The sequence below is a fragment of the Sinocyclocheilus grahami genome, unplaced genomic scaffold, assembly GCF_001515645.1.
Source record: "Sinocyclocheilus grahami isolate Dianchi unplaced genomic scaffold, SAMN03320097.WGS_v1.1 scaffold258.1, whole genome shotgun sequence".
Classification (NCBI taxonomy): domain Eukaryota; kingdom Metazoa; phylum Chordata; class Actinopteri; order Cypriniformes; family Cyprinidae; genus Sinocyclocheilus; species Sinocyclocheilus grahami.
The window spans coordinates 110,226-132,142 of record NW_015505437.1 but is presented as its reverse complement, the minus strand read 5'-3'; the positions used below and the strand labels follow the sequence as shown (position 1 = coordinate 132,142).

The following is a 21,917-nucleotide window of genomic DNA, read 5'->3' as shown; positions in this document are numbered from 1 at the left end:
TCTCTCTCTCACACACGCGCGCACACACACACACACACTCTCACGCACACACGATGTGCAAGACTCCACATTTGAACAGTCAGCAGAAGTGCCAGATTGTCATAGCAAAGTCAGAATTACCTCCTCTCCTAGGTTCACGAAACGGTCGTCCATAAAATGCATTGCTGTTCTGTTGTAAGTCATCTTAAAGATTCCTAAACGCATCTACTTCCGGAAGGCCAAATAAAGTGCTTTTGCTTTCGCCTAGAAACACACAGCGTCTCCCTGACATGCTGCTTCAACACTACTGCTGTTCCTGAAACCCCGCCTTCTTTCTTTGCCTGCACATTTTGGCGGCATTATGCTAATATTTCCACATAGTGAGGTAGACATGTGGGGGCGTGTTAGAACGAGCCGTTTTAGGGGGGTGTGGCATAGTCTTAACTTTGATAAAGAGTATCTCTTTGGATTTGAGACTTTAGTCTTTGCAACTTCAGGGATCTTATCTATGCACAATCAGCTTGTAACACTCCAAAGAGAAAGGAAAACTTGAAATCGCATCATTTGACCCCTTTAAGACTTCTTTGTTTACGTGCACTCAGAAGTAGGATCTAAACTTGTTCACACATGGATGGAAGATATTGATATGCATGCAATTTACAAGCTTCATTGTATTGCAGTCATGGTCAGAGGGACACTGCACAGATACTGCTCCTCAGGGGAGCCAAGTATTTGCCAGACAAGAATGGGGTTACACCGCTTGACCTGTGTGTGCAGGTGAATGCAGCACACCTATATTATATTCACTCATATGCAGGATACTAAAGCTCATGTGTAACTATTTTTAGGGTGGTTATGGCGAAACATGTGAAATTCTCATCCAGCACCATAGCAGACTGTTTCAGACACTGATACAGATGACTCAGAATGATGACATTAAAGAGAACATGGTACGCCTCTTTTTCTTATTTATGTTTCTTGATGAGTTTATGTACATGAGTGTCTTTTTACATGTTGTATATTATTTTTTTTAAGCTAAGGCAGGTTCTAGAATATGTTTCACAGCAGAGTGACTCCAGCTACCAAATGATCTTGACCAGCTTGGCTGACGTGGCCACCACAAACGGACATAAACTGCTGAGGTGTGTCTCAGGTTATCCACATTTCTTGAGAAATTGTATTATGTAGAACTTTATGCAAATCTATTTCTCATTCTGTTTCCATTAGTTTGTCCAGTAACTTTGAGTTCCAAACAAAGAGTTTGCTCCGAATTGTCCGGATCTTCTGTCATGTGTTCTGTCTTGGACCGTCCTGCCCAAACAACGGGAATGACATGGGTTACAACGGAAACAAGACACCACGTAACCAGGTTTTTAAGGTCAGTGGGCATTGCATTGCCAACAAAGTACACTCAGTATTAAAATCTGAAAATCCATCATAAAAATATGAACTTTAAACATGTTTAAAATGATGATTTATGATGGTCTCTAGGGTGGTCTATAATGGACATATTTTGCCACTAACAAAGTATTATCAAAAGTCTGTTTGCAAGGATATAACAGTGTCAGCAAAGATGCTTTAAAAAAAATAAAAGTAAACTTTTTTGGTGAGTCTTTTTTAATTTTACATAAATTCAAACTTTAATTATTTTAAATTATTGAAAAAAATAAAAGAAAAACATACATGGGTCAAAGACGAAAAAGGGTTTAAGCATAAAAACAATAACTGTAATACTGCTTTAAATTGTTGCTCCCCCCCAAAAAAAAAAAAACATTTAATTGCAATTTTGTTTTTCTGAGCAAAAATAAATATACATTTTTCCCTGATTTACAGAAGACACCCACTAAAATGTCATTCAGTGTGACAATCTTGTCAGGCATATTTACAACAAAAATCTATTTATGACATATTAAAAGACTAATTACTTTCACCCCAAATACTAATTAGTTGTAATTTTACATTTAAAAAATTTGCCACTATCCTAGGTTTTGCCCATTTGTCAGTAAGATTGTTTTACTCATTTAAAACACAGTCAAATTTAATATGCTCCCTTATTCTTTTATATATTTTAATTAGTGGTGTCAAAATTAGCGCGTTAACGCAGGCGATTAGCGCAGACAGTAAGATTTTTTTACTCATTTAAAACAGTCAGATTGAATATGCTCCCTTATTCTTTTATATATTTGAATTAGTGGTGTGAAAATTAGCGCGTTAATGCAGGCGATTCATTTTTTTCAATTTAACGCGTAAAAAATATTTAACGCAATTAACGCAGGGGCGGGGCTAGGGTTGGCCACTCCACTCACAACTGCTGCTTCTGTCACTTTTTCTCTTGACAAGAAGTGCATTTATTCAGTCGCAGGTACTGTGCTCGCAGCACGTGATCTTCAATTGCACGCACAAAGGTGCCGACGCACACTGTAGCCTGTATCCTTTCATAGCAAAGCGCGAAATAAACTATGTGCATGCAATGTCATGGTCATAGTTAAGTCATGAAGTTACCAAAAAGGCGATTAAAGCAGCCTTAAAACTGTGCATGCATGTAATATATTTTATATGAGTCACATTTAAGAACATGTCTCTGAAATGGTTTTCAAAACTGTCCTGGAGCAGCCCAGCACTGTCTCACTCATGTAACGCACCCGATTTAACTCGTCAGCTCATTAATAGAGACTTTAAGACCTGAAGTGGGTCAGAAAAGGTCAAAACAGTTGAGAGAAATATGATGCTTGTCAGAGCCGCATCACGTTCAGCAGCGGCAGCTCTTAAAGAAATAACAGCCAAAATAACCTAATAACCAGCTGCTGTGATGCCTATTAATCAAATGACAAAAAAAGAGGAAAAAAACATTTTGTAGCTTTAAGGATTCATCTATATTTAATTTAGAATTTAGTGTTTGATAACTTCAATTTCAATATCTGTATATTTCTGCTGAAGGGCACAGGTAAATATGACATTTATTGTAATGGGTTTATTGTTTTAAGTTCACTTAAATTAGAAGTTATATTTTAAAGTCTAATACACTTTAAAATTGATAGCTCTCAATTATACTGTAATGTTGAATGGCTATAGTCAATGGTTAAATATTAGGGGGGGGGGTGCAATTTTATAGAGAAATCAGTATTGGTATCATTGATACTGGCCTTCAATCATAAAAAAATATGCCATTAAACAAATATTTAAAAATATACTGTCTTTATGTTGTTTGTACATTAATTTGAAGATTGAATGTGAAATTATTGCAATATAAAACAATATTTAAAAACTTTAATGTTAGGTGGGATTAATCGCGATTAATCGTGATTCATTTCAGAAAAATGTGCGATTAGTTAGTTTTTTTTATTTTTATCGATTGACGGCACTAATTTTAATATGTACACGTCAGAATAAGCATGTTGTTTGAATTTTTACATCCATATTGTGTTACACTGAATGACGATGTAACATTATTTCAACCAAATTTTGACATTTTATTCTCCAAAAACCTTTTATTTATTTGAAACCTTAAAAGTAGACACTTTACTTACATTTAATGTGCTTTCTATGAACATAAAATCACTTTTGTAATTTAGTTTTTTATGCGGACATCTTAACGTCTTTGACCCACATACATACAAAATGCTATCTATTGTATGAAACTGACCAGAAATGTTATTTCCAAACGCAGTTATGCAGAATGCAGTTAAACACAATAACTAATGAGATTGTGAAAAGCATTCTATTTTACTTATATTGCGAAAAGGACTTTACTTTCTGAAAGGCCAAAAATGCTCATAGTTGAAACAATATCTGTACGTCAGTAAACATTTTTTGACTGATGATCCTTTCAGTCTGTGTTTTTATAGAGACTATTTAGAATAATTGATTTGCGGAAAGTCATGAGACAAGGTTTCAAATAAGTCCAATAAAGTCAGATAGATATTTACAATGTCATAGACTAGAGAGTGTATTTCTAAAAATCAATATATCACATCACCCTAGTGTCAAACACTGCAAAGATGGGCATGCAGGCTGCTGTAGAATGGAATAGTCTCTCACAATTGGAAATAGCAAAGCTGTCTCACAAAGCTCTGGTCTTGTACAGCACATCTGTGTTGAAGTGATGTTCTCTCGTGTTGCTGTCTAGCCTCTGGAGCTGTTGTGGCACTCTCTTGATGAATGGCTGGTCCTCATCTCCACCGAGCAGGATAAGGAGAGCACAGACGCAACAACCTCATCCTCAGGAAATGACATTGCGTCACTCTTCCTGAAAAAGCAGGAGGTCGACCCTTCTGTTTCCAGCGAAAATCCCCCACTGTTGCTGGACGCCAAGTCAGTGATGAAGACGCCGGAGGGCTACGTCGATGGTCAGGATGTCATCTCTATGATAGCCAATCGCCTGAGCGCTGTGATCCAGGCTTTCTACATGTGCTGTTCCTGTCAGATGCCACACGGGTAAGACTGACCTCAAACTTAAACGTTTCGGTAACACTTCAGTATGGGGACCAATTCTCACTATTAACTAGTTGCTTATTAACATGTGTAAGGGAAACAGGTCAATTTAGCTCAAAGGGAATTATTTTTGATTTGATAGGGAATTTGAACAGAATCTTTACGGCTGATCACTGAGTCGGCCAGCGATTCATTGAACGAGCCGTACAACATCAAATCTGCATGGATATTAATATCCAAAATATAGTGAAAACACTATTTATTAGCACAGTAACAAGATCGGCAGTTTAAGACATTAACTTGTAAGCACAAAACACAAGATACTTCTTGTTTCAATATAAATAAGGCTTTATTGGATAAATCTAAGACATGTAAACTAATTTAACACAAGCATATGCACTCATACATCCACACAAGTTGCATAAAGAGAAAAAGTGAGGAAAGAATGAGTTTAAGAGAGTGAAAATGTGAAATCCCAAGTTTATAGCAATATGTGCAATTGCATAGACCTGAACAACAATCAATCATTTAAGTAACCCTCACATTGAGTTCCTCAATGAGGCTAAAACTTATATTAAATGCACCAGTTCAGCTAGAATCTGGAGGTACTTGCGTTGCTTGTTTAAGGGTTCCCTTGTTGTTGTCGTAGTTGCAGAATGGGGTTTCACAAAGTTGCTGATTGGCTGGAAGTTCAGTAGCCGTTGAAGTGACGTCTTGGGAAGCCAATGGTTGGGCTTTGGCTGAAGATGCGGAGTTGTGGGCTGGTTGAAGTTTTGAGGCGGTCACAGACTCGAGGTGAACTCAAAGGCACGGCGTTGCGGCAAAAGTTAACTCGGAACACGAAACTATCAACGGAAAAGAAACTAAAGTAAAAGAGTAAAGTTTGACGACACTAGGTGGCGTTTCTCCTCATGGTTTTAGAGGAGCTGCTGGTATGCAAGCCAGAGCATGCTGGAACGGCGCTCGAAGAGTTCACGGGCAAAAAGCTATGGCTAAAAACCCTAATGCAAAAAGCGATGACTAAAATCATAATTTGATGGTGTCCTGAGTGTATAAACTGGGCTGTTGGACACATCCCAAATGATGTCTTGACCAATTAGACATGGTCTTAGCTCGGGGTGTTGCTATGTTTCTCCTCCCAATACATAAATCAACATGTTATCTTATCAGTCACATGGTCCGAATTTTCCCACTCTTGCAGTGTATAATTTGGGCATGATTTCTATAACAAGAATATAATACATTTTACAAAGTACTGATTGATAGAAACGTGTAAAGCATGCCAATTCAAACTCATTCATACCCAACATGAATATAATCTTATAAACTATTCAATAGTCATTCAAAATACATGATTAATCAAATGTGTGGGTTACATAAATAATATGGAGTTATGCATAGAAATGATTAGTTGCTCATAAGTCCTTTTTAGCATAATTTAGGTGCATATATACATGGAAAGGCAGTTTCTGTGCAATTCTGTGAATGTGTTCTGTCAGGAACAAAGAGGTTAAAGGTCTCAAAAGGAATCTCAGTCTGGTTCTTGTCCTGGTTGGGGGAAACCACCTAATGAAGTCTTTAGCTCCTGGTTTCTATCATGGATTTATATGTGATTGTCATGCTGTGCTTCTCTTTGACCATTAATCTTGGTTACTTGCCCCAAATTTGACAAACTCCTTCCTGAGTTGGAATGATCAATTATTCAGTTATTTTGTTTTAATGCTGTGAGCTGCTCAAAGCTGCTAGTTGGTGGACGTGCTTCAGACTGGCTGGCGCTAGGGTATCGTGGACAGATGTATGATGTTGTCTTGTTATCCTGGGCCTCGTTGTGGAATTTGGCTCTTTGGGTTGTTCCAACACCAATCTGATCGAATCCTAAATTTTCTGATTCTCTCTGATACCCCACACATGCATATTACTACCATATTTACTGTTTACGAGTACTTATAAAGCACATATTCTGCATGACCATATTCTACATCTTAATCCTACCCAATACTTAAACTGAACTATCTTACTAACTATTAATAAGCGGTAATTAGGAGGTTATTTAGACGTATAAAAGTCGTAATTAATATTTAGTTAATAGTGAGAACTGGACCTTCAAATAAAGTGTGACCAAAGTTTATTTGCACTTCACACAGACAATTTTAGAAACTAAACTGCAGAGAACAGCTTGTTCAGAAATCTTGAAACTTTTGAGATCTCGACCATGGACCATTGCTGAGGTCATGGGTTTGATCGTCAGCAGGAACACACATGGTGACAAAATGAATGGCTTGAATGCACTGTAGGCCGCTTTGGATAAAAGTATTGATAAAAGCATGTGAACTTTATAAGTGGAGCTAAAAGCTAGAGAAGTGCGGAATGTGACCCCTGTAAAGTTCATGGGAAGTACTGGAGAACCAAGATGAGTGTTTTAATAGACGTGTGCTCATGAGCTCATTCGGCGTGAGTGTTCATAATGTCTCTTCACCCCGACCTCACTGCCTCTCTAATGATAATGTTATTAGACCATTAAATCACTCTTTAATTAATGCATAATTTATAGACTCTCATGGGCAAGTCTGAGACCCTGCACACTCTTATTTCATTTTCATTTTTCTTCTCTGATATCTAGCATGACCTCCCCTCGATTCATCGAGTTTGTCTGTAAGCATGATGAAGTGCTCAAGTGTTTTGTGACAAGGTAAGTCAAGGGCATTTATTCATGGTAGTTTTTGATAGTTTTTAAAATCTTTTCTTAAAGGAATATATATATACTGTATGTGTGTGACCCTGGACCACAAAACCAGTCTTAAAGGGATAGTTCACCCAAAAATTAAAATGTGATGTTTATCTGCTTACCCCCAGGGCATCCAAGATGTAGGTGACTTTGTTTCTTCAGTAGAACAAAAAAACTAAGATTTTTAACTCAAACCGTTGCAGTCTGTCAGTCATATAATGGAAGTGAATGGGAATCACGGCTTTGAGAGTAAAAAAAAACATACACAAACAAAACCAAATTAAACCCTGCGGCTCGTGACGATACATTGATGTGTGAAGACACGAAACGATCGGTCTGTGTAAGAAACTGAACAGTATTTATATCGTTTTTTTACCTCTGATTCACCGCAATGTCCGAACTGTCCTGAGCTCATGACGCAATGTCCGAACTGTCCCGGCGCTTGACGCATTTTCTTCTTCTTGCTTTACGGCGGATCGCAGACTTATAAGTGCATTACCGCCACCTATCTCTCAAATGGACCATTGACACTCCTAATTGAGATTGTAGATAGAGTGTCCATGGTCCATTTGAGAGATAGGTGGCGGTAATGCACCAACTTTAAAGGTGATTTTCTCAATATTTCGATTTTTTTGCACCCTCAGATTCCAGATTTTCACATAGTTGTATCTTGGCCAAATATTGTCATAACAAACCATACATCAATGGAAAGCTTATTTATTCAGCTTTCAGATGATGTATAAATCTCAATTTAAATTTTTTTTATTTATTATTTTATTCAGCATGGACATATTAAATCACAGTTTCCACAAAAATATGAAGCAGTACAACTGTTATCAACATTTATAATAAAAAGAAAAGAAAATCAGCATATTAGAATGATTTCTGAAGGATGTGACACTGAAGACTGGAGTAATGTTGAAAATTCTGCTTTGCCATCACAGGAATGAATTACATTTTAAAATATATTAAAATAGAAAACACTTACTTAAAATTGTAATGATATTTCACAATGTTACAGGTATTAACTGTATTTTTGTTTAAATAAATGCTGCTTTGTTAAGCATAAATCTTTCAAAAACATTAAAGTCTTAATGACCCTGAACTTTTGAACAGTAGTGTATGTGGTATATTCAAAGTTTTCTGAAGTCACGTGTGATGAACAAAATTCTTGAGACTTAAACAGGTCATATGATGTGATTTCATGTTTTCCTTTGTCTTTGGAGCGTTGCAAGCTGTTCGTGCATATATAAGATCTGTAAAGTTGCAAAGATTAAAGTCTCAAACCCAAAGAGATATTCTTTCCTAAAGTTAAGACTCATCCACGCCTTCCTAAAACACTTCATTAAAACACGCCCCCACATATCTACGTCACTGTGTGGAACACCGCCCAAATATTTACGCAAAGACAGAAGGCGTAACTTTTATTCTCGCTGAATGTTTCCAAATATGGTAAGGGACGTAACATTTCAGTCACACGCTTGAGATATTCAGCCAATCACAACACACTGGATAGCTGGCCAATCAGAGCACACTGCGCTTTTCAGAACGATGAGCTTTGTAAAAATCGACGCGTTTCAGAAAGGCGGGGCATAGGGGAGCAACAATAATGTACGGTATGTGGAAAATAAAATGTGTTTTTTGAACCTTAAACTATGTAAACACATTGCATTACACCAAATACACAAAATAATGTTCTTTTTAGCAATGTCATATCATATGACCCCTTTAAGCACAATAATGAACACTAAGCATCTCCTCTACTGAAGCTTGCGTCCATTCTCGTACTTACTAAATACCAATTCTGGTTGCACCAATGCTAGATGCACTATGATAGGGCTGCATTAAAATCAATTCAAAATTTATTAAAAAAAATTATAAAACATCCACGAGTTTGGAATGACATGAGGATGGGTAAATAATAAAGTTTAATTTTCAGGTAAACTTTTCTTTTAACCTTAAGTTTAGGATTAGTGGTGTGTTTGTATGTGTGCACATAAATGTGTTTAGACCTACAATATACTGTACTTGTAAAACACTTTCTCACTATTGCTCATTTACTGTTCCCAGGAATCCCAAAATCATCTTCAACCACTTCCACTTCCTGCTGGAATGTCCTGAGCTCATGTCCCGCTTCATGCATATTATTAAAGGACAGGTAAGCATGATGAGAGACTGAAATAGCTCTTGGAGTTGATGTACAATTTGCTAATGAGATCCTGTCCCTGATTTGGACTTCATCAGGGCTCCTCAGCTCCCAAAGGGCCTGAACAACTTTTGGAGTTACGATGAAATCAAATTCGAGCCTATTTAAGAATCAAGAATAAAATATTTGCCTTCATAATATTTCATCTAAATGCATTAGAGGTATAGATACTGTATGTTTGATAAACTAAAGATTACCATTACATGAAAATTTGAATTTCAATTCATTTTAATACAACAAATGTCTGTATCTCTCTTCTTAAAATGGTGATCCTGGTGCTGTCCCATATCTTATCTTCTCAATGTATTATCAGTTCAAATTATGACACTGCTGTATGATTTTAATATATGAATACAGTTGCGTATACAATTTTAGTGAAAAGAAAAGAGGTAAACTTACTTGCTGTGTTTTTATGCAGGGCTCTGTTGCAAGATGATTTTCCACCTATTACAAAACTAATATTAGTTTCAACCCTAGTGTAGTTTTTATTTGAGTAATTTATCCTTCATTTGTAAAACTCACAGAATCTCACAAATTAGGGTGTCTATAGATATTCTAATAGGGTTACTGAGTAATATTGTCAAAATATAATGTCAAAAATAAAATATTGACCCACCTAGTTTTTGCCTAGCTCTGTTGCCAGATGATTTCCACCTATTACAAAACAATTTTTTTAACAATTGTATTGTTCAAGAATTGAAATCATTGAACAAACTAGCTAGGATCTAGTGAGTGACAATTTAATTTAGACTTAGTTGTTAACCCTGGTGTTTTTTTTTTATAGTAATATTTTTATAAATGTATCAATTTAATTTTGATAGAAATCACACCAATTAGTGTGTAAAAACTGTACCCATGCTAATATGATATAAATTGCAAACCTCGTAAAAGAAAATGGCTCGTATAATATTTAGTTTGACCTACTGAAGTTGTATTCAGTATCCTTGTGTGAAATATGTTTCTGGCCTAAGGATTCATCTAGGATGCAAGTGCAATAGGGTTTAGTGAATGTAGTAATTTTTTTTAATAGGTCTTTGTTTACCTCTCTTCCTTAGCCATTTAAGGACAGGTGTGAGTGGTTTTATGAACATCTTCTGGCTGGACAGCCAGACTCGGATATGGTGCACCGGCCAGTTAATGAAAATGATATTCTTCTTGTTCACCGAGGTAGAAGAATGTCTTCATTATCTGTTCAAAGGTTGCTTCATCTTTCAGGCTTCACCTCCTTCATTAATTTTTTATCATTGTATTTCAGACTCAATATTCCGAAGCAGCTGCGAGGTTGTGTCCAAATCCTCCAATGAGAAACTCAAACAAGGCATTGCAGTGCGGTTTCATGGTGAAGAGGGAATGGTAAGATTGAACATGTCTTCTGGGAATCTCTTCATCTCAAATCTTTTGCAGGGCTCGCAAAATTTCTAAATCCCTGGTAGCCCTTCGTGCAGGTACTCTTCTTCAGATTTTGGTAGCCCGAAAAATGAATTTAACTAGCCCAAAAAAAAAAAAAAGACCTTTTTTTAAATATAGAAAATCAGATAGGAGTTTAAATGTCAATCACAAATATTTTCAATACACAAATATCAACAAAAATTTTATTTAAGGCAATTTATGACCCATTTTAAGAGCTGCACAAGTAAAATGAACACCGTGTGAGTGGGGTTGAACAATGTCTATGGTAACACAGTATTGAGCCATAAAATTACATGATTTACAGTTCAGATACAGGTTTTCACAAAAACACAAATCTTATACAACAGCATTTCAGCCTTTAGACCGTTTTTATGAAAAGGGATAAAGCAAGCATATAAATTGTCAATTTAAAATGTATAAATATTACTGTCTTAAAGGGGTCATATGATGCTTTTTTTAAAGATCATTATTTTAAACTTGCAGTCGCTGATTCGGAAGCGCCAGATTGTCATAGCAAATTCGGAATTTACTTTTTTTTTTTTTAGTTTCGATTTTTAGAAGACACATTAACTTTTTTCTCATTTACAACTCTGTGTTTGCTGCGTAAAAACATGAGTTGATATTTGCATTGATCTGACCATAATCACAAAGAAAGGCTTATTGGAAATGCAAATTCATTCTTTGCCACGAGGTGGCACTTTAGGAGCGCTGAAATATTGCGGTTTCCCCGGTAATGGCTGCACACAAAGCAGCTCCGCACTCATAAACGCTGCTTTATCTGGAATTATAGGTCAAATGAAATTAAAATGCCAACGACACGTTTCTGAGGACAGTCGGTTCCCTTCAGATACATTCAAATAAAGACATCCGCGCCGCGTTTTGACTTGAAACGTGAAGCGCTCATATTTATTCAATGACGTCATTGCCTTTTGAAGTTTAATTCAGACGTATCGCGACGCTTGTCTTTCTGTCCCCAACTGTAAGACCTCTTGAAATTATACTTAAGACGTTTCTTATACCATTTAACATATTTAAAACTTTTTATGGCCTTACGTTTGGTGCAACTCACTTTAGGAGTTTTTAAGGACCCGCGGGAGATCTGCATTTAAGGTAGCCCATCGGGCAGAGTGGTGATACATTTTGATAGCCCGACTGGAAAACAAAATAGCCCCGGGACATCGGGCTAGCGATTTTGCGAGCCCTATTTTGGCACTCCCAGTCATGTAACCCTTTCAGGAGAGAGAAATGATGTGAAACAATAAGCCAAAAGAGACCATTCGTTACATTGATTCAACCACAGTTAAAGGGATAGATCACCCAAAAATGAAAATTCTGCCATTAATTACTCGCCCTCATAACATTCCAAACCCATAAGACCTTCGTTTATCCTTGGAACACACATCTTTAGAACACACTTTTTTTTTTTTGCTTTTGGAATAAATAGGATATCAAAAATCATATTCGTCATAGTCTCTTATTTACCACTATAGAAGTTTACCAAACGATGACAACTTCTCTTCTTGAGAATTATGGAAATGTCAAAATGGTCTGTGAGAGGCAGAGGTGTTTTATTCAAATCTGCCATACAGAGGTCCTTTAACACACAATATACATATATATGAAAGTATAAATGTTTAATAAAACTCTACTATTCAATAAAAGGTAAGAATATTCTCTGGGGGAAAAAATCTTAAACCAGCCTCAGTTCGGCTACCGTCGGACCAAAATGAGGTATCTTAGAAGGCAGCTTGTGATGCTTAAAATACTTTAGGTAGCTGCATATTTGTGCATATTATGCATATATTGGCTATTTAACCAGGTTTGAAAGTATTTTCGCTTGGATGTTGCTATAATGGAGTAGATCAAGGATTAATGCCATGAATAACTGTATTCTGTCCTTTTCTCAGGGTCAGGGGGTGGTCAGAGAGTGGTTTGACATTCTGTCCAATGAGATCATCAACCCGGACTATGCACTGTTTACACAATCAGCTGATGGTAAAAACCTTATGTACAATACGAGTCGGGGTGCTGCACCTGTCAGCTGTTTTTACTGTAACATCGCTCTCTTCTGTTGGTGATCTGTCACATTCATCAATTAATATGGAAAAGGAGTGACAGATAAGGATGCAATTCATGTAGTGCCCTATGAGTCGGTGTGATATGCAATTTTTTGGGTTAAGTTTCAGCTTAAGTTGTGGTCGCACACAGGCAAAAAAAAGTCTATTGTCTAGCTATTGTAGTGTGTCAGTGTATGAGACAAAACTCACAAGTCGCTTTCAAACCAAGCTTTCTGTTGAAACTTAAACCTGTTAAGAAATGTTTCACTCTAACACCGTGTCTACACCGGACGCAGCAAAATACAATAGAACTCATTACAGTCAGTGATGCTGTTTATACTGGATGCGGTGTGACAAATCCACACAGTAAACTGATGCCTTGTTCTATTTATGCTGTACTGACACGAAGTTCAAATGACTTGCAACGGTCGGTTTGTCGCGTCTAGTGTAGACAGCCTTTAGCGGCTGCAATGCGGTACGACTGTTGCGTCCAATGTAGAAACGGTGTAATGCAACATTTCTGAGCTCTTGGATTTGTATTGAGATGACTAGATTTCTCCATGAAAATAGGCCGAACAATGTAAATGCGTTCGCCCCTTTAAAGTCACTTTGTTTTAAAGTGTTCACATACTGTACTGTAGGTGTGATCAAATTAATTTCATTTTGAAATCTGCGTGGGGGAAATCGTTCACTCCCACATGGAGTTTGGTGATTTACTGTACAACAGTAAATGTGACTGTATCATCACAATACAAATTATATGCACAGATTTAATGGGGGGAAAAAATTACATTCTATAAAAACAGAAGTGCAAGAGAGGCCACCAGCCTGCTTTTAGCATGTGAGACCTAGCGCTTGCAGAAGGAAAAGATTGGATCAGATTTGTGCCAGACAATGGCTTTTTAATTTTTTAGTGTGTGAAGAAGCTCATTGGTCACTGCCAAGGGGAATCTTGATGTCGGCTGAGGGTCTGCAGGGCCATGAGCTCAGCAGGGAGTCGCTTGGGCCATTAAAGTCCTCCCGCTGAGAGATGTGGATGTTGCCTCTGAACTCTTGACTATGTAAATGAAGCTTATGACTGAAAATCAGCAAAGAAACTGGCTAGTGGGGCTATGCCTTTAGATAAAACATTTTCTCTGTCATTTATGCAGAAATAGATAACATTCCATTCTCTTCTCAGATACAGTGTGCTGTGTTTACAGTTCGTCAATGTTTGAATTTTTTTTTTCTCTCTCTCTCAAATACTTGTAAAGGTACCACGTTTCAACACACTGGGTCTGGCTCTCTACCATCGCCAGCTGGTGAACATCTACTTCACACGCTCCTTTTACAAGCACATACTGGGTAACCCACTCCACTCACATAGTGTTTATATCAGAGAATTTACTTGTAAATAGTTCTGTATCAGCACATTTTTATATTGAATCTGTTTGTTATACTTCTTTTTGCATGCATTCATACAGATTAGTAGGGACTGCCCTCGACTAAGGATTTTTTGTTTACAAGCACAAGAATAATCACAAGTATATCAGGAATTTTCATATACATCATGCCCAGGATTTGAAATTAACACCCGCCAAATGCGGGTAAAAATCAGCTGTGTCGGGTAACGCTGTCAAATCACTAGCCAGTTTGGCAGGTTACTTTTCGTAAGTTATGTTCACTCATTAATTTCTTTGGGACGTTCATCCAAGTCAAATCTGCGCAGGTTTAGCGCAAATACTGAACTCGTGAGGCTTCATGACATTGTCGAGTATATTGCAAAAACCAAACAAAACACACCTAAGTTACAAAGTGTACGCATACGCGACGTGATGTAGTCTGGTTAGACTAACTTTGTGCTGTGCGCATTTAGAGTGCATTCTTCCATTGCATGATTCAGTCTGTTAATATGCATTACGAATGATCACATAATTCAAGATAAGGGGGTTGGAAAATGTATATATTTATATCAACTCATATAGTTAATATCACACGAAGAGTGCCGTTTTTAAAAAACTAAATCAGCATGGTTACAAATGTGATATTGATTTTATACAACAGTTCAATAAACAATAAGTTAATATCAAGGTTCTTACGTTTTAGACACCATATTGGCTGTTTTTGCGTTATTTTGCCAACAGAAAACATTCCAAACACAGCGCTGTTTTGCGTCTCTGAGAAAAATCAGCCGTTTAAATGATTCGGTTCATTCGCAATGATTCACTTAACAGTGACTTGCTGCCATCTACTGGCGGATTTCATTTCACATTTAAAGTATCTTTTATTTTTTTAATTAATTTAAATATCACTATTCAACATTTCATGTTTAAAATATCAAAACATTATGTATGCATTTGTAACTGCAGGTTAAAGCATTCCATGTCCCTCTAAGCTGCATTAACATGTGTAACTACATCTAAATGCCACTTCATATTTAACCTCTGCAAAGATTAATTTTATTGATACTGATTTCATTTGTTTAGTAACAGCCTAAATGTAGTATTGTTATAATTGCCTGATTAAATGTAGTGTAATGTAATTTGACTCAAAAGATGATGCACACTTTCAGTAAAAATGGATTTATAAAGGTAAAAATGTCTATAAAAGGTAAAAATCAATCTAAACTTATTGGAAAAGATTAATTTCTATCACTGCTGTGAACTGACCACACACAATATGAAGAATATCAAAAACTTTAGGAGTCAGCTGTCCACTCTATCCTTAAGATATCAGCACAATAACACACTCTTTATCAATAAAATCCCAGAAAATATTGAGATATTATTTTTTGTCAATATCGCACACCCTTAGTACCGACACAAAATGATTTGCAACAGTCACTTTGTCATGTAGACAGCCTCAAGCTGTTGGTTTATTTAGTTTTTTTTTTTTTGGCTGGTAGAAGTTATGAATGGCCTGTAATTAAAAAATTTAGTAGCCAAATTGGCTGGTGAGTAAAAAAGTTAATTTCAATCCCTGATCATGCCAACAGAACCCATTTGCCACAACTTGATTAAACCAATATTCTGGTAAACATAGTCATTAACAGGAGTGTCTGCAACATGCAGATATGTGAAAGTGTGTTTGTGTGGGATCTTTGCAGGCATCCCAGTGAGCTATCAGGATGTGTCATCCATTGACCCAGAGTATGCTAAAAATCTGCAGTGGATTCTGGACAATGACATCAGTGACCTTGGCCTTGAGCTCACGTTTTCTGTAGAGACCGATGTGTTCGGAACCAAGGTAATATATATATATATATATGTATATGTATATGTATATATATGTATATGTATGTATGTATGTATGTTTCGGTTATATAAACTTAAAACCCTAGTGAAGGATCATGTGACACTGAAGACTGGAGTAATGATGCTGGAAATTCAGCTTTGATCACAGAAATAAGTTACATTTTAAAATATATTGAAATAGAAAGTTATTTTAAATTGTAATAATGTTTTACTGTATTACTGTTTTTACTGTATAATTGATCAAATAAATACAGCATTGGTGAGAACAAGAGACTTCTTAAAAAAAAAGAAGTCTTTATCATACTAATCTCAAACTTTTGGATGTTTTGAGTATATTTGTGCACATTAGAGTATTGCATTTTTACTTTAGCTAAAATCAAACTATTGGAATCAACTGCAGAAAACCGGGGTAAAATGAGCCAATTGCCTATATCATTTTTGAGTCGAATAGGCTAATATTCATAGCAATTAAAACTTAGTCGTTGTGTCTCCATCATCTTTTTTTAAATCATTTACACTTGCATGAGATGAAGTACCTTTTTTTTATTATTATTAGGGATATTTGCCCTCATTTTAGTCACTCAGACTGCTGAGAACAAAGCAGTCTGTCCATGATTTTGAAGTGAATGATGGTGCTTTTTTGTCTGATTTGTCATGTTTCTTTGTGTGTCAGGAGGAGTATGTGCAGCTGGTGACGGAGCTCAGGATGACCCGAGCGATTCAGCCGCAGATCAATGCCTTCCTGCAGGGCTTTCACACTTTCATCCTCCCCTCGCTCATCCAGCTCTTTGATGAATATGAGCTGGTCAGTAGATTCCTCCTCTCAGCTCTGCATGAGACTCCTGCTTCTATCTCTTTATATTCTCATGTTGCATTTTTCATTTGGAGTTTCCCTTTGCTATTTTTCTCTCCTGTGCTCACTGAAGAAACACACGCGCGCACACAACAACAGCAACCATTGTAGTATGGATTAAGATGAAAGCCCTGAACACCAGTGAAATGAGCAAGTTAATAAGCTCACTCATACACACAGTCTATACAAAATTAATCCACAACATAACCTGTGCAAATGCAAGCTGTAATATTTTGTTTATGTAGTGAACGCACAAGTAAACTGGAACCAAGTTACATGCTAATCATACATGTAACTCTAATATAGAGAAAATTAGCATCGATTTAATGAAGAATTCACAACAGAGGAACAACACAATAGTTAAAACTTCAGTATACGCATTTTTTCAGAAGCTCAGGCTTTCACAAGATACAACTTTTACATGTTGATAAAAAATCATATGCTATGCCATTTCAGTCATTAAATGCAATGAATGATTTTCAGACAGCAATATCAGACTTGATATAAGTGTGTTAGTTTTTGCACAAAGCCACAGCAGTTTTGGGATTCAGCAGTGTTACCCCAAAAAAGAAATTGTAATGATTTTATAACATGCATGTAATTCTAGTGATTTTTTTCTTCTTCTCTAGAACAGACATGACTGACTGAATGAATAAATAAAGCCTTCTGAAGATGTAACAGTTTTGTGATCAGTAGTTTTGTCATAAAACTTTTATTAAGTATTTGCTGACAAACTACCTCTTTGCTTGTACACTTAAAACACGGTGCCGCTAGATGCTTTGCACCAGGTTTGACATCAGGTATGGCGTATTTGAAACAACATGAGAGTAAATGATGACAGAATATACATTTTTGGAGAGCTGTTAAGAATGCACCAGAATCTTAGAATGTGTGTTTGATGGGGTGGTATGGTTTATGTTTGTGTGAGCAGGAACTGCTGTTGTCAGGCATGCCTGAAATTGATGTGATGGACTGGAAGAAGAACACAGAGTACACTAGTGGCTACGACTTGCAGGAGCCTGTTATACAGGTATCCCATCAGCACCAGCACACACAAAACATGCTGCTTCATAGAGACGGATGATATACATAAATAATACATATAAATATACATAACAAAACAGTGATGTCAAAATGTTTACATTATCACATTTATGGTGAGACCACTATTGCTAGTCAGAAGGTCCGTCAGAGATGACAACAGTAGCTTGGCAGAGAGTAAACTGCCTGATGGCTGTGGTGTAGTTATAAATGGCGATTAAAAACTATATATGAAAATGTGTACCAGTTGACAAGTATCTACCAGGCTGTGATTAGAGACTGTGTTTTTGTTGCAGTGGTTTTGGGAAGTGGTTGAAAATCTCACTCAAGAAGAAAGAGTCCTTCTCTTACAGTTTGTTACAGGAAGGTACGTATAGTTATTTCCTTATTCTGTATGCTGGCACTTCATGCTGTATAAATATTGTCAGAAAGTGACCCTTGTAAGGTACAAAATAGGGTTTGAAGATGTAAAAATGCCTTCCTTCCTCCTTTCTTTCTTTTTCTAAAAATGTTCCAGTGAAAGGAAATATTTAATACAGAAGCCGTAAACTGCAACATGAAAAATAAGACGTTTCCTATGAAAGCCCATTTTCTGCCATGGAATAATAGATTAAAACGAGTAGATTTGACTTTTTATGTCCCTCTCACAATTGAGATGAATGCAATTATGAAAAAATAAGTCACGTTTAGAATTTGTTTCTTCAGTTTGGATTCTGTTTGTTCAGAATTGCAAGAAACAAACTCCAAATTGTTACTTGTAAGTCGTAAATTTAAAAAAAAGTTATTTATGTATTTATTTATTTATTTTTCATGGTGGAAAAAGGCTTCCATACTGTCCTGATAAGATGCAACTGAAAAAAAAATATTATTATTATTGCTAGCTAACAATTTTTTTAAAACATAAAAAAATGGAGAGATTTATTTGAGAGAGAAAAATCAGAGAGAGAGAAGAAATTGGAGAGACAGAATTATTGGTTGGTTTAAAGAGTGTTACATATTTTGTAATGGGTTAGTTTATATTTATACAACGGATAGTTCCGGTCCTTGATTCTGATTGGCTGAGCCAAGTTCGAAGCTGTTGTAAATGAAGATGTAAAAATGCCTTCCTTCCTCCTTTCTTTCTTTTTCTAAAAATGTTCCAGTGAAAGGAAATATTTAATACAGAAGCCGTAAACTGCAACATGAAAAATAAGACGTTTCCTATGAAAGCCCATTTTCTGCCATGGAATAATAGATTCAAACGAGTAGATTTGACTTTTTATGTCCCTCTCACAATTGAGATGAATGCAATTATGAAAAAATAAGTCACAGTTTAGAGTTTGTTTCTTCAGAATCGCAAGAAACAAACTCCAAATTGTTACAATTTGTAAGTCGTAAATTTGTAATTGTTACAAGTGTAAGTTATTTATTTATTTATTTATTTTTCATGGTGGAAAAAGGCTTCCATACTGTCCTGATAAGATGCAACTGAAAAAAAATTATTATTATTATTGCTAGCTAACAATTTTTTTAAAACATAAAAAAATGGAGAGATTTATTTGAGAGAGAAAAATCAGAGAGAGAGAAGAAATTGGAGAGACAGAATTATTGGTTGGTTTAAAGAGTGTTACATATTTTGTAATGGGTTAGTTTATATTTATACAACGGATAGTTCCGGTCCTTGATTCTGATTGGCTGAGCCAAGTTCGAAGCTGTTGTAAATTACTCTACAAACACACACCTTTGTTTGCATTTGTGTGTTTCTTGGCAACCACTTTGTTGGAACCACAACCGTTTCTGAGGAACTACATTGTTTAGCGGAAGAATAATGTTTTTATTCATATCATTACACTTTATTTGCGCTGTTTTATTTTGTGAAACCTTACTACGTATATGGAATAACCATTTTATAAAAGCAATAAGCCCCGTGAAGCCGTGGTTTACAGTGAATTTATAACAGCTAAGGGGGATGTTTATAACAGCTAACAATGCCACTTAGCTGTTATAAATTCACTGTAAACCACGGCTTCTTGGGGCTTATTGCTTTAGTAATGTAGTTTACATACAAAATGGTTTCGGTAAAATGTGTACAAAAAAAAAAATATATATATATATTTGTTAAAAAAATTACCTACTCATAATTAAATGGCATTGTTGAATGATTATAATTGTAGCTGAGAGATAGCTAAGAGGGTCAAGACTTCTGAAGCTGAACAGGCCAAATTGCCCATTTTAAATCAGGTATGGTGTACATACAGACATTTGATTTATTTAAACCTAGATAATGTTTTATGCTGTGTCAGTGTTTCTGTTATATAATAAATGATTTGCTATGTCTAATATGCGTCACTGCCAAAAACATGGGATTTGTGCCTCTCTTTTAAGTGATACTGTTTTCTTCTAACAGTTCAAGAGTTCCTCATGGAGGATTTGCTTTTCTTCTGGGCGGCAGCGGTCTGCAGAAGTTTACTATTGCCGCTGTGCCCTACACATCAAACCTACTGCCTACCTCTAGTACATGGTAAGAGACAGATGGATAGTGTTGTTCAGATAGAAGCACTAGAGGGCAATGTGGCTCTTCTGATATTTCTGAGCTGTAAACACAGAGCTGCTTTAAAACATAATGATGAAGCACTGGAAGAGTGACAAAGACTAACAAATAGAAAAAAAAGTGTGTTTAATGAAACCGGTTTGACTCTCACAGTGTAGCATCACTTACCGATCTCTCTCTCTTCTCCTAGTATTAACATGCTGAAACTCCCAGAATACCCCAGCAAGGACGTCCTGCGTGATCGTTTGCTGGTTGCACTGCATTGTGGGAGTTACGGATACACCATGGCGTGACGCCGGCTTCTGCGTTTGCTGAGAATTCTGCTCTGTGGACACACGACGCACACATGGCTCAGTTCAGGGATACTTCCAACACTTTGATTCAAAAGCCTTTATATTTGATTTATTTTTGGCACGAGGAAATTTATGACAAGGACATCAGTGAATAATGACATGAATTAATGATACTTCAGGCACTGAGGCTGTTTTGTATATGTGAAAAAGATGTTCAGGTCACATTTCGCAGTAAATTCAAAATAAGGATTTTTTTTTCTGTATTACACCAAATGCAATACTATTATACAGGTGTTTTTTTTATTAGTATTATTATTTATTAAAATATTACTTTTGTAATGTACACACACACACTTGACACACACCGTCTAATTCATCATAAAAATAGGTTATGCATTTGAATATATAATTTTTTTAGTGAAATATGACCTAGACATGCTCTTCACAGGTTTCTTGAGTTTCACTCTTACATATTTGCCAATGACTGAATCCAAATGGCCTGTTACATGCAGAAATCATATTTCTTTTACATTAATAAATGTACTCCAGGCTGTATTATTTCAGTTATACGATGCTGTTCAACTCACGCCATGCTTGAATTGCATGTGTGTGCGGATACGTGTGAGACAGTGAAATATCTATAGCTTGTATCACAACTGTCAGCTGTCAACACATTATTGAAAATTGTAATTTTGAGCAGTTGTATTTTTTGTTTTGTTTTATTTTTCTGTTGCGTTGTTGTATTGGTCTCTTGTGGCACACTTTCAGTTAGTGGTCTGGAAAGTTCTTTACTCATGATTATTGTGCCATATATATTTTGATGTACTCAAATGTATTTCGTTATATATGGGGTTGTCAGCATAGTCCAGGAATTCTTAATTTTATATTCAGTGTCTAAATTGTTTATGCGCAGTCAAGTTATTCAGTATGAATTATCAAATAATGTTATAGGTGTGCCAAATATTTTCACAAACAAATCATATAATTTCCTTTTGTAAAACAAGGACATGTCATGAAATGATTTTGCAAAGGGAAGTCATATCATTTTAGGAATGTATCATATATTTACTATTGGTTGTGGTTAAAGTGAAAATGTGTATATATATATATATATATATATATATATATATATATACACTTATTTATTTTGATTTATCAT

General features: G+C 36.0%; 1 protein-coding gene across 1 annotated transcript in view; it reads left to right on the top strand.

Annotated features, from left to right (window-relative positions):
• The window catches only part of LOC107598938 (E3 ubiquitin-protein ligase HACE1-like), a 33,760-nt gene extending 12,741 nt beyond the window's left edge, over positions 1–21,019 (top strand). The window contains 18 exon segments of the mRNA XM_016290381.1: positions 660–756; positions 828–929; positions 1,015–1,121; positions 1,207–1,357; positions 4,106–4,413; positions 7,031–7,099; positions 9,206–9,293; positions 10,397–10,508; positions 10,597–10,694; positions 12,659–12,746; positions 14,062–14,078; positions 14,080–14,152; positions 15,894–16,033; positions 16,715–16,846; positions 17,826–17,924; positions 18,232–18,302; positions 20,322–20,435; positions 20,656–21,019. Coding sequence (XP_016145867.1) covers positions 660–756; positions 828–929; positions 1,015–1,121; positions 1,207–1,357; positions 4,106–4,413; positions 7,031–7,099; positions 9,206–9,293; positions 10,397–10,508; positions 10,597–10,694; positions 12,659–12,746; positions 14,062–14,078; positions 14,080–14,152; positions 15,894–16,033; positions 16,715–16,846; positions 17,826–17,924; positions 18,232–18,302; positions 20,322–20,435; positions 20,656–20,758 — 1,969 coding nt within the window. The 3' untranslated portion in view covers positions 20,759–21,019.
• The last annotated feature ends 898 nt before the right edge of the window (positions 21,020–21,917 follow it).